Source organism: Solanum verrucosum, unplaced genomic scaffold, assembly GCF_900185275.1.
Source record: "Solanum verrucosum unplaced genomic scaffold, falcon-dt-bn FXZP01000067.1, whole genome shotgun sequence".
Taxonomy (NCBI): Eukaryota; Viridiplantae; Streptophyta; class Magnoliopsida; order Solanales; family Solanaceae; genus Solanum; species Solanum verrucosum.
The window spans coordinates 328,114-340,965 of record NW_026020175.1 but is presented as its reverse complement, the minus strand read 5'-3'; the positions used below and the strand labels follow the sequence as shown (position 1 = coordinate 340,965).

Here is a 12,852-nt window from a genome sequence, read left to right as displayed (position 1 = left end):
CACTTTTAAGCATCATATATATAAAATCTTCAGGACAATTTTTCATGGGCTGACATGTATGTAACCTAATAGAACATACACTGAAACAACAACTATTTTCAATTTGCATCTTCTTTCCTATTTAACAAATTAATCATCCACCTTGTATTCTTCCCTTTTTTTACAATGTATAACTTGCCTGCGAATGCATTGCATTGCATTTCCACCATCAAGATCATGACTGCTGAGAGCATACCCATGGTTATCTGCACAAGTTAATGCAATGTAAACCATTTGTCAGACAAGAGTATGGGATTTGGATTAACATCTATCAGAAATCCACTGCAAACCGACGATGTAAACAAGAAGGGAGCAATGTCTAAAGGAATTTCCTTACCTTTTATGTCCATATAGAAACCTACTTCTTGTTAGATCTTGTCCAGGAAAACCCCCTTCTCCGAGTTGAAGGACTTGATCCCTTTGAACCAAAGGAGAAATAATGCCTCTTTGAAGGGCTCTTCATACTGGAACTGGAGCTCCACCCTCCTTCATGAGCACTACTTTTCTGACACTCGAACTGAGCAAGATTGCCACTAATATCACTGTCAACAATCCTGTTTCGAAATCTCTTTCTAGCGTTCAATTCTATCTTAGCTTTTGCTTTTTCATATATCTTCAAGGCCTGTTTCTCCCCAAAAGTACAGACAGGGCAAGCTGGGTCAAACCTATTGATTGCAGATGTCATATTCTCCAAGCACTCAGCATGGAAAACATGGCCGCAAACTAGAACAGCAACAGCAAGTTCATTCAATAGCTTTGCACATATGCCACAGGTTTGGAGATCGAACGAAGATGACCCAGAACCTCGGCTAGTAGTAGCCCTTCCACGATGGAAACCAAAGGATTCACTATCAAATGACCACCTGTCTCGACGAGGATTTGCCAGGTCAGGAACTGACCAACCATCTGATGATCCACCATGAGAGCCCCTAGTTGAATCATTACTCCAACCAGGGAGGAGCACAAAAGAAGATGAAAATGTAGGTGACTTCAGCCCTGGTACACGGCGGCCATCGGAAACTTGCTGCGCTGAAGAATGGTGAGGCAAACATGGAGTAAAGCTAGCAGGAGGCAGCTGGCCACGCGATGATAAAGATGAAACAGAGGGAGCGGATGGATATAGATTTACAGGAGAGGGGAATGAAAGTGCTGATGAACCACCGAATTCTTTAACCTAATTATCACAAACAAAAGAAAGCAGGAATGTCAAAAACTCATAAATATGCCATGAAATTGTCTTCAGAAATAAGTAAAATGCGCTGTTATTACCTCGGTGGAATTCCTCTCAGCCAAGGGATCTGCAAAGGCCAAAAATAATAATAGTCATTTTCCAAACAAACATATGATTTCCATCCATAAAGGGCTACTTATATTTTCATAGTATATAGAATCTAAGGAGAAGTGGGAAAAGAAAATGTTTTGTTATACTTACATTTAAAAGATAAGTGAATAATGGTTATGGCTTCCATAGCAATTTACACATCAAAATCGTACCAAAAAATATCCCTTAACAAACAGTATCATCAGGGTGCAAAACAAAAACATATAATAAGGAATATAAAAGAACACAATCTATCTTTGGGGTAAATGGCCTCCAATAAAGATATGATGAGTCAGTAGAAGACTTCTACCATATGATATGCTGTAAAAATTTCATCAAATCAAGAAGGCCAGAAGAATCAAAATCATAGAACAATGCCTTTGGAACCGAGATAGTTCTCTCTCCTACTTACTAGGAGGGTAGAACCACCCCTTCCGGTGGCCTCGGCACCGGAAAAGATTTCTTTCTTCATCCTGGTTACCACTTTACGTGTTAACTAACACCTTTTTCTTTCTCTCTTCGATCTCTACCATGGAAAGTGACATAATCTATTTTACGATGGGATTCAAATCTTTTGACATCTCGAGAAGTTCCTCTCGAGGAGAAAACTGGTACGACTGGACTGAACGTGGAAGAAAGAGGATGAGCAGGGCAAGTTTTAGCCAGAAAACAATGGAATGGCTGTGTAGGACTCTCAAAGAAGCTTCAAAGGTCAAAGGCAACAGTGTATGCAGATGGAAACGACAGGAACTATCTACGCAGCTATTCTGTGCAAGAAATTTCAACAATGGGGGGAGATATATTAGTATAATCAGTGTACTTGGCAGAAACAGAGCAGTATTAATTGTCCCAGAAACAACATTCAATGTAGGTTGGTGGGATGTGGCTAATAAAATAGAGAGGTTCATTTATGACAAAGCTACAAAGACAACTAATAGAATTTCCACATTGATTGATAAGAAGATTCCTTATGCTGAAACAGTCGAGAAAAGTAAATGGACTTCCAGAGGGATAGATGCTGCGACCACAAAGCAAGAGGAAGATGTAATCCGCATTGAGGCTGAATCCAAGCTATCGCTCAATGAACCTTTGAGCAGGAGCCTCTATGGTCAGGTTTTAACCAATGGGTCTGAAATCCCGACTCTCTCTGAGATTCGCAGATGGGCTAACTTGAACTGGAATCAAGCCCATGGTCTGAACATTTACGACATGGGTAAAAATTGTTTCCTCTTCGAGTTTGCCTCTATGAAAGAGGCAGAACATGCTCTGAGAGGTAGCTGGTTTTGGAAGAAACAGGCCCTGCAACTCCAATGGTGGACTCCAACTATAGGTGCTGTTCAATATAAAGCAGCTATCAAGCAGACATGGATCAGACTGGTAGGTTTGCCTCTACACTTGTGGTCAGAAAAGGCTTTTAAGGCAGTAGGGGATTTTAGCGGAGGGTGGATAAGTACAGAGGAGGAGACAACTTCGGAATCATTTAAAATGGGCGATAATTCTAGTGAAGGGTTGGGGATATAGGATCCCGAAGGAAGTGAGAATCGAATTCGAAGGAACTGGGTACATCATCCAAATCTGGAATGAGGCGCCGGTGAGATTTTATGCCGGAGAACAGAAGGAGATCGCCGGAGCTGATCCAGTGGGCAAGTCTTCAAACCAACGGATAATACTGGGCTCTGAAAAGTCTTTAGGACTAATTACTTAACTACACTCATTTACTTACCTTAATATCCATTTATCCCTACTTCTTTCAAAATTTTCAAAAATCTCTTATTTACCTATGTATCCCACATGTATCCCGTGCACAATGCTATGTATCCCGCTATGTGGAATGTATCAAACGCTATGTATCCCGCTATGTGGAATGTATCAAACCTAATGTATCTCGTGCACAACGCTATGTATCCCGCTATGTGGAATATATCAAACCTAATGTATCCCGCGCACAACGCTATGTATCCCGCAAACATCATTTTTAAGGGATTTTTGGTAAATAGAAAACTAGAAGGGATAGAATGTTATTTAGTACTTATAATATGTGGTTCCTATAATTTATACAAGTCTTTATCCGTACTGGAAACAATTGAACAAACAGAGGAACACGTGGGTTGTTCAAATTTTTTTAAAACACTAACCCTAACACGTGACTGGACACTTACAAATCAAACAAAGGGCAAAGAAAGGTTGGGCCTGGACCCGTTGGCCCAGTTCAGCAGAAATTATAAGAGCAACTTTCACATATAGCAAACAAAAAAATCATATTTGTATGCTATAGCAAAGTTTGCATAATTGCGCTCCATAGCAAACATATATATGTATAATTCGCTATACATATACAATTGAAAGCTGTCTATTTCGCTATACATATATACAAAAAGAAGCAATTGTATAATTCGTTGGCTCTTCTTCAAATTTGTATAATTTCGTTGGCAAGCCATTTGTATAAATTGTTGTTAGCCTCTCGTTTGTATAATTCGTTGACAAATATTTGTATATCAAAAATCACTCTCTCTTTCGCTTTATACAAACATAAATTATAAATTATACAAACATAAAACTGGGCAGGGGAATATTTTTATTGTATAATTATAAGTGTATAGGACGAATATATATGTATTTGCATGTGTATATACAATTTTCTCGCGCTTTATACAAACAGAAACACAATTTATACAATTCTGTATAAAACGAGAAAGAGAGAAAGGCAAAAGAGAACTGGGCAGGGGAATATTTTTATTGTATAGTTATAAGTGTATAAGACGAATATATATGTATTTGCATGTGTATATACAATTTTCTCTCGCTTTATACAAACAGAAATGCAATTTATACAATTCTGTTGTATAAAGCGAGAGAGGCAAGCACAGAGGGAGTGAGCGAGAGAGGAGAGTGGCGAGCGAGAGTTTGAGGGAGAGAGGCGCTGGCAAACAGTTTGCTACAGGACACAATTAAATCAAAGTGTGGTTATACTATTTAATTTGAATTAATAGTTTGCCATTATGTACAATTTTCCCAAATTATAACAACAGAGTTGGGCCTAATGTAACAAAGATTTCAGACCCAGTCCAAATTGAGATAGAAGTTAATAAACTATTGTCAATGGGTTTGGAAGATGAGTTAGTAAACAACCCAAGAACCATTGTAGAGGCTTACAATAGTTTTGAACTGGCCGAAGAGCAAAGCGATGATGATGCGATGTCTATAATCCAGATGGACGACAAGGAGAACTTCGCTACACAAGCAGGGGAGAATTTACAGTTGGAAGAGAAGGAGGAGAGGGATGACACAGTAGAGGATATTTTACCTCTAAACTCAACAGTGGGTGGCACAACAAAATCTGAGAAAACAATTCCCATGTGGGTTCAACAGAATATAATTGAACTGAGTAAGGAATTTGGAGTCCACTTTCAAGGCTGTGAGGAGGCGGCTTTGAAATTATTCATGAATATCGATGGCAAAAGACAAGTAATAGATGAGATATCAGGGGCAATAGTGCCAATGACTCCAAAAGAAGAGGTTTCAAAGGAGCTTAAAAACCTGGAACCAACCAGCAATTTCATTAGCTTTGGAACAAGAAGTAGAGGGGGGTATTTTGTGAGCAACCTTAATGAAGGTTAACATAGTGTCATGGAATGTGAGAGGCCTCAATGATCCTGGGAAGAGGCTGATGATCAAGAACATGGTACACAAATGGAGGGCAGATGTCTACTGTTTCCAGGAATCTAAATTAAGAGGTGATATAAGGGAGACAATTAAAGAACTATGGGTGAATAGAGGGGTAAATCACACACAATTGGAAGCCAGATGTACCAAAGGGGATTATCATTCTATGGGAAAGCAACATATGGGAGGGAGAAGTTTGTGAGGTAGGGGCTAACTGTATTACTGTAAGATTTAGGGGGAAAACACAGAATTTCAGCTGGCACCTTTCAGGTGTCTATGCTCCAAACAATAGAGAGGAAAGGGAAGAGGTTTGGGGGGAACTAGGAGCAGTAAAGAGTCTATTTAATGGCCCTTGGGTGATTGCAGGGGATTTCAATGTTGTGAGGTTCCCTTCTGAGAAGAAGAATTGTAACAGAATCACCAAAGCTATGGAGGATTTTTCAGATTTCATTGAGGACATGGAATTAGTAGACCCACCACTCATAGGTGGCAGCTTTACTTGGAGAAAAGGAGATAGGCACGTTACAGCAACAAGATTAGATAGGTTCCTATTTTCAGAAGAATGGGAGATATCATTCAAGAAAATCAAACAAGCTCTTATGCCTAGAGTCACCTTAGACCATAACCCGCTGCTACTAGAATGTGGAAATTGGGAGAGGTCACAGTCGTATTTTAAATTCAAAAATTGGTGGTTGCAAACTGAAAATTTCAAAGAGAGAGTTAAGGGGTGGTGGGACTCCGAAATTTTTGTGGGTAGACCAGATGACATTCTAGCTTGCAAGATGAAGGCTCTCAAAGTAAAACTGAAAGAATGGAGCAAAACTGTACAAGGTAATCTAGGTTTACAGAAACAGAACATCTTGAATCAACTTTATGAGTTAGATATGATCCAGGAACAAAGGTGCTTGTCTGAAGATGAATCATATCTGCGGGCTGTCCTGTCAGTAGAGTTTGAGGAAGTGGCAAAAAGAGAAGAAGTAGCATGTAGGCAAAGATCCAGGGCTATATGGTTGAAAGAGGGTGACAAAAACACAGTTTTTCCACAGAATAACAAACAGTCGCAAGAGATACAACAATATTGACAGTCTTCTGATTAATGGAACTAATGTCACAGACTCAACAACAATTAGGGAGGAGATCACAGGTTTCTACCAAAACCTTTATAGAGAGAATGAACACTGGAGACCCCAATTTAGCCCCAGAGAACAAGTTGTGCTCAATGAAGAAGACAACCTTTTTCTTCAAAGTCAATTTGGAGAACAAGAAATTAAAGAATGTATTTGTGATTATGCAGGAGAGAAGGCTCCTGGTCCAGATAGTTTTACCATGACTTTTTTCATACATTGTTGGGATGTGGTGAAGGTAGAGGTGATAGCAGCCATTCAGAACTTCCATAGTCAAGGCTATTTTGAAAAGAGTTTCAATGCTACATTTATAACCTTGATCCCAAAAAAGATGGGGGCAACAGAATTGAAGGACTTCAGGCCCATCAGCCTGATTACCAGTGTCTACAAGATCATATCCAAGGTCCTAACAGAAAGACTCAAGAAAGTGATGTCAAAGCTGGTGGATACACATCAATTGGCATTCATTAAGGGCAGGCAAATCATGGATGCCATACTTATAGCTAATGAATGTGTAGATGTGAGGAAAATAACTGAAATTCCTGGGATTCTATGTAAGTTGGACATAGAAAAGGCCTATGATCACCTCAACTGGGACTTTATGTGGTACACACTAGAGAATCCCGACTACTTTCATCTATAAAAAGCAACATTCAAGAATTGCTTCCAGATGAGATCAACAAGATTCTCTGTTCTTATCAATGGAGTTGCTCATGACTCCTTTCCTGCTTATAGAGGAACTAGTCTCTGGTAACATGCATTGAACGTTTATCTTCAAATATATAATACAAATTTTGTATTGCAAATGATAAATTTTAAATGAACATGCATTGAACGTTTATCTTAAAATATTTAATACAAATTTTGTATTGCAAATGATAAATTTTAAATGATACATATACTATTGGACTTTCTCTATGCTATAAAATAAAAATCAGAACACACAAAAAAAACATAAGGACTCATAAGTTGAGGTTAGAAAATATTGCAAATTTGATGTTACTTTAGCGACATTGTAGTACTTTAACTTATACAAAATACATACTATAATAAAAGAACTTAGCTCCTAAAATTAACTATCATGCATGAAAAATAAAAATTAAACTGATACATGTATTGAATCACATCATGATCACCCAAATGCAGTTAAAAGTCACAAAACCTTGCTTTGACACAAATACATGAATACTCCCTCCATCCCAATTTATGTGGCACTTTTCGGATTTCGAGATTCAAACAAAAAGTTTGAAGATTCCATGCATAAATTACCGGTCAAACATAAACCGAGTCTCGAAAAACAAAAAGCGTCCCATAAATTGGGACAGAGAGAGTATTAAAAAAGTCAAAAAGGGGGGAGGGGTGGAGGGGGATGATAAGTACCTGATGGAGAAGAAAACTCAATAAAGTGTGAGCATTTTAACCAAATAAAATAATAGAAATGACTAATTTATGATGAGATGTTAGGAAAAGTAGAAAATACTCAATTACTTATGAGATGTTGGAGTTATATAAACACGATCCCCTGTCTCCATCCTCTTTTATTCTTGTTATGGAAGGACCAAGTAAAGTGTTCTCAAAAGTTGTTCACCTCAGTTGGATGAAAGGTTATGCAGCAGACCACAGAGGAGGTTTGACCACTTCTCACATTTTATGTTCATATGATACTTTGATTTCTTGTGAAGCTGAAGAGCAACAAGTTCTTTTTTTCAGAATGATTACTGGTCGTCATATTAATTTCTCAAAAACCTTCCAAGTTTCCTGTAGACATTGTTCCCAACTTTAAATGACTGGTCTACATCTTAAATTGCAATATAGGAAACCTTCCCATATATCTGGGATTATCCTTGGGAGAAAATTCAGGTCTATTTCTATTTGGGGCTGCATTCTAGTGAAGGTGGAAAAAAGACTTTCAAATCCGAAATGTCAACATCTTTCCTTGGGTAGTAGATTTATTGGCATCAATAATGTACTCAATACCCTACTAACACTATTCTCCTATTTCCGTCCCCCAGTTTGGTCATTGACAGATTGAACAAGCTGAAAAAATAATATTCTTTGGCAAGGTAACAAACAGAAGAAGGTTAGTCTGGTAAATGGAGTCGCCACAGATAAGAGATAGAGCGGTCTAGGAGTAAAAAGATTTGAAAACATACAAAGAAGACTTATTATATAATGGTTGAGAAGATCTAATAAAGATAACAATGCCCTATGGAGGAGAATTGTGAAAGATAAATATTCTTTACTAGATCACTAGATGACAAAATTAAGAATACTCTGCATGGCACAGTTTGATGGAAATTCATTAGATCATTCTGGGAGAATTCTTTTCCAACACAAGATCACTTTTGGAGGATGATGAACAGATTAACCTTGGGAAGACTGGCTGGGGACTTCTCCTCTCGTGGATCAATTTCCAGATTTGTACACTATACGTCCAAGTAAAATGCTACTGCTGGATCACATTAAATTGGAACCTCATTCTTTACAGGACATTGTTATGTTTGGGAGATAGAACATACATGTCTTTTGTTGTGACTTTTGAACCTAACATCATGTTTACAACTCTAAACAAGTCTGGTCCCCCAGAGTAAATGAAACATTCCATAGGCTTGTTCTCAGCCAATCTAGCTATAAGTAGTTAACTCCTCCTGACACAAGTTCGTAGCCATGGAAGAAAATTTGGGGCAACAGGCTCCATTCAAGGTGAATTACTTTATTTGGTGGTAGCCAATGATGCTTAGAGCCTCAGCCACCCAAACTCCAGAGGAAGGGTTCCATTTATGCAGTAAATGTTCGTTATGAGAGGAGTAATCAGAGGATTTGAATCATCTATTTTTTCACTGTACAGTTACCTCTCAAATCTGAAGTCCTTTTCTAAACATCCTGAGAATTAGCCTGTCAATGCATAACTCAATGGTAGAGTTTCAAAAATTTGGGAGTAAAAAAGATCTCAATAAAAATGCAAGTTACAGTTGGAACACTATTCCTCAGGCTATATGGTGGATAGACTGGATAGAGAGAAACTTTTTATGGCAAAAATAGGAGGCATACATAGCCTTGCAAGAGAATGTAAATGGCATTATTGATACAGTAACTACTTAACGTGAACTGCAACTATGTTTTGATGCATTAATTTAGTGCTTCTTTGATATCAACAAAGATTGACCATTGTTCATAAAAATTTCTGACTAAAAAATGACGGTCCAAAATAGAGGAGAAGTGTACTTTAGCAATTGATCTTCTCAGAGTAAAGAGGTAGGGTTGACATTTCCTAAAGGTTGAGGAAAATAGCAGTCTACATAAGCAAGAAAATGAAAAAGTACTCATCATATTTAACTAATGTTATACTTCACTCTAATAAAAATACAAATGCAAGGCATATATATGAGGCATACAAGAAAACTTGGAGATTGCGAGTTTCTTTGAGAACAAATATTTTATCTCAATTTTGAAGGGGTAGCAGAGGACATTCCAACAAAACCTAATATTTCTGTTCCCGAAAACTCAAAAGTAACAACCAACAACCCTATAATTAAGCAAGTGACAACTTAAAGTATTCTTTATCCTTAGATAAAGCAAGTGACAAGTAACTATTAATTTTAACAACCACCTTTCAAACAAAATATTTCATATGCTCCATGATCTAAAAAAGTTGATCATAGCAGCACCACAAGAAGCATAAGAAACTACATTTTCAGCTTAAGCTACTAGCACCTCCCCAATTGGAGAACATGCAAATAGTCTATATTTTCAACCCCCTCCACTACTTAACTTCATCATTTGATAATATCCTCTTATCAAGACAGAGTAGCCATCATTCACCACTGCCAGCAGTTCAATCTTCTCTATGACAAATCTAGACATCTCAGAAGCAACAAAGCTCACTTGTAGAGCACTTGATATCCAAACAAAATTCACAATAAAAAGAAAGCTCATTGTATGGCTAAACAATTGTAAAATCCAAGAAGCACACACATGCAACATATTTCATTTCAGTGCTCTCTACCTCCTGTTTTTAACCTAAAATCAACTTTATACATAATCCTTCTCTACATTTAAACCTAATGAACATCTCTCGTGTGAGAATTTGGTCTGCTAGTATTAGCTGATTAGTTCTTCCTGACGAGGACTCGTGATCTTTGATAAAGTTTTGCCTCCACATTTCCCACACAGGATGACAAAGCATCCACCATTATGTCATCCAATTAGGTATTCTCATATTTCACAAAGTTGAAAAAGGGAAAAAGAAAAGGCGATTTAAATTCATCATTTGCAATCAGAACTTGACATCTTATTTTTCTTCAATTTGCACAATCACCTAGTTGTTACGTATTTATTAGTTTGTTTCATACAAAAGCAAAAGGGAGAGCAATGCAAGTACTAACCCAATAAAGGAAGTGAAAAGTTTTGATTATTTCTTTCAGAAACTGGTGACTTCTGCCATGCAAGTGATCTGAAACTATCCAATGGACTACCCTCTTCAGATGCATATACTGTTCCTACAGTTGTTCCAGATTTAAATTCTAATCCGTCATTGCCACCAATTCCATCGGAAGACCAATTCACTGGCATCTCCTCCCCAGCCACTCGTCCCCGATTATCCCACCGAAAGCTCCATGTAGGAGATTGACGAACATTTCTCTGCAAATTTTCACAGCTTGATTCATCTAGAACAACTCTATCTCTAGCAGCAACACAGCAAGCGGAACCCATGCTTGCTTACACACAAAGCATACATTACTTGGGCAGCTATCAGTCAGACCAATGAAAATGCCAGCATATTACTTCACGATTCAAATTTGAGAGTTAAATTTTCTGAAACAACAAAAAAGAATGAAGTCAAAAAATCAAAATTATCGAAAGCAAAGCACATATGCATTTTAACTATCGCAGCAAAATCTTTTTGTTACACAAGAACGCAGCACGAATTATCCTTCATATTGAACACATATAGCATGTGAAGGGTTTGAGTCACAATGCTTTCATACATGCCATATTAATTGGACACTTTGAGGCATTCAAGAGCCAATCTCCAAACTCAACATGGATATTTTTCAGGTTGCTTGCATTGTTAAACCCATTCAAGTTTTGTACAGAGATCGGCATACATCATGCTTGCGCCACCAAGTCACCCAATACAACACTCTCACACTCAATAAAATAAGATTTATGCAGAAAGTAGCAACAGTTAATGCTGAAAATCTGGGAAAAGATGCCTCTTAGAAGAGAAAAAAATATTCATTGAAAATACCAATATAACATTCCACTAGAAAATAAATTTCCCATTTTTAAAAGATCACTTTCAGCTCAAAACGGAACTGTGATTTCCAATTTTGTAAAATTCTATAGGTCTAACATACTTCAACAACAAGGCATTAGAAGAGAATAATCCCATAAAAGAAAAGAACCTTCCTAGTGAAGAATTACATACAATACAGTCAACACAAACACTATTGTTCGATGAAATCCAACTCACTGAATATGATAAAATAGTTATTCTCCGTGTTAATAACTACAAAAAAGCACAAACTGAAAGAACTTCATGCTGAAGAGTCAACACAAACATTACTGTTCAGTAAAACCAAATTCAACAAATCTTATAAACATGTTATCATTCGTGATAATTATTACACAATAAAGCAAAATATCCATTAAATCAGATCCCCGAACTAAAGCTAAGATCCATTTCACCAATTCTATTATAAAAAAAAACTCAATCACATCTAACTAATTTGCAAGAAATCACTATTACGGAGTGAGTCCCTGTTGCAAAAAAAATAAAAAACCTAAAAGTGTATCAAACACAACGGAGGTCATAGAGATCCAAAAAACTAATAAAATGATAAAAATAAAAAATAATCAGCAATAATCTCCCCAAAAATCTTAGAATTTCCATTACTTATCTCTAAACCTAGTCAATCACACATATCCATTCATCAAACAAATTCTACAGCTCAAATAAGTACATACAACAAATTCCAAAATATATAAACATATCAAATCTCTGTAAAAACAAAATAAACCGTGAAATTCGCCGTCCGGCGACGGTGTAGCAGAGAAATCAAGCGATTAGTGAAGAGAGGGGGGATGGGTGGGTTATATATACATATAGAGAGAGAAGTCAGGTCGTTTTAGACGGCGATTTGCAAATGCTTATTGTGTTTTTCCGTTTGGGGGTTACAAAATAAACATAAGAATTTCACGGGAAGGATGGTTTTGTTTAAATGGCGTTAAGTGACACGTGTAAGGGAAATGTTTTGTTTGTTATGTTGGTTAAATTGCCTCCTTTTTTGTCACTAAATTTGCAAAACCAGTGAGTTAAAAATATTGGGATCCAACTTTGTTTGGAAGGTTGTTACTTATCATTTCATGTATCAGTATTGTAAGTATTATTTGGAGAGAGAAATATCGTAAACACTCTTAAAATTAGTATAAATTATTAGTTTTGTCTTTAAATTATTGATCATCTTAAAAATATTTTTTTATTTGACTTACTAAAAATTTAAATTTAGATATTCCCCTCATTCGTCACATGACATAGTGAGTGGTCTCAAGCTCTTGTAGGGGCATGAGACTCTTAATAAAAGAATCAAGAGAACGGTTGAAAACATCTCTAAACTTAGCAAGAATTTAGTGTGTATTTCACTTATATTGCAAATTTGGTTTATATTTAAGTTCACCTGGCTAAGTAAAAGGGTGTTTTTA

The 12,852-nt window shown here is 36.9% G+C and overlaps 1 protein-coding gene across 1 annotated transcript; it reads right to left on the bottom strand.

Annotated features, from left to right (window-relative positions):
- Positions 1–223: 223 nt before the first annotated feature.
- Positions 224–12,305, bottom strand: LOC125828943 (uncharacterized). Its single transcript, XM_049508251.1, has 5 exons — positions 12,171–12,305; positions 10,533–10,962; positions 1,309–1,337; positions 377–1,213; positions 224–245 (listed from the first exon to the last, which is right to left on the bottom strand). The coding sequence occupies exons 2-4, from the start codon at positions 10,858–10,860 to the stop codon at positions 398–400; spliced, it is 1,173 nt and encodes a 390-aa protein (XP_049364208.1). The 5' UTR covers positions 10,861–10,962; positions 12,171–12,305; the 3' UTR covers positions 224–245; positions 377–397.
- Between the last annotated feature and the right edge of the window lie 547 nt (positions 12,306–12,852).

What these genes read in the sequence shown, in the direction of transcription:
- LOC125828943 (XM_049508251.1), bottom strand. Translation starts at nt 10,860, where the DNA reads ATGGGTTCCGCTTGCTGTGTTGCTGCTAGAGATAGAGTTGTTCTAGAT. An exon ending in CTTTTCACTTCCTTTATTGG is followed by an intron (nt 1,338 to 10,532) that starts GTTAGTACTTGC and finishes TGGCCTTTGCAG; the next exon opens with ATCCCTTGGCTGAGAGGAAT. An exon ending in CTGAGAGGAATTCCACCGAG is followed by an intron (nt 1,214 to 1,308) that starts GTAATAACAGCG and finishes TGTGATAATTAG; the next exon opens with GTTAAAGAATTCGGTGGTTC.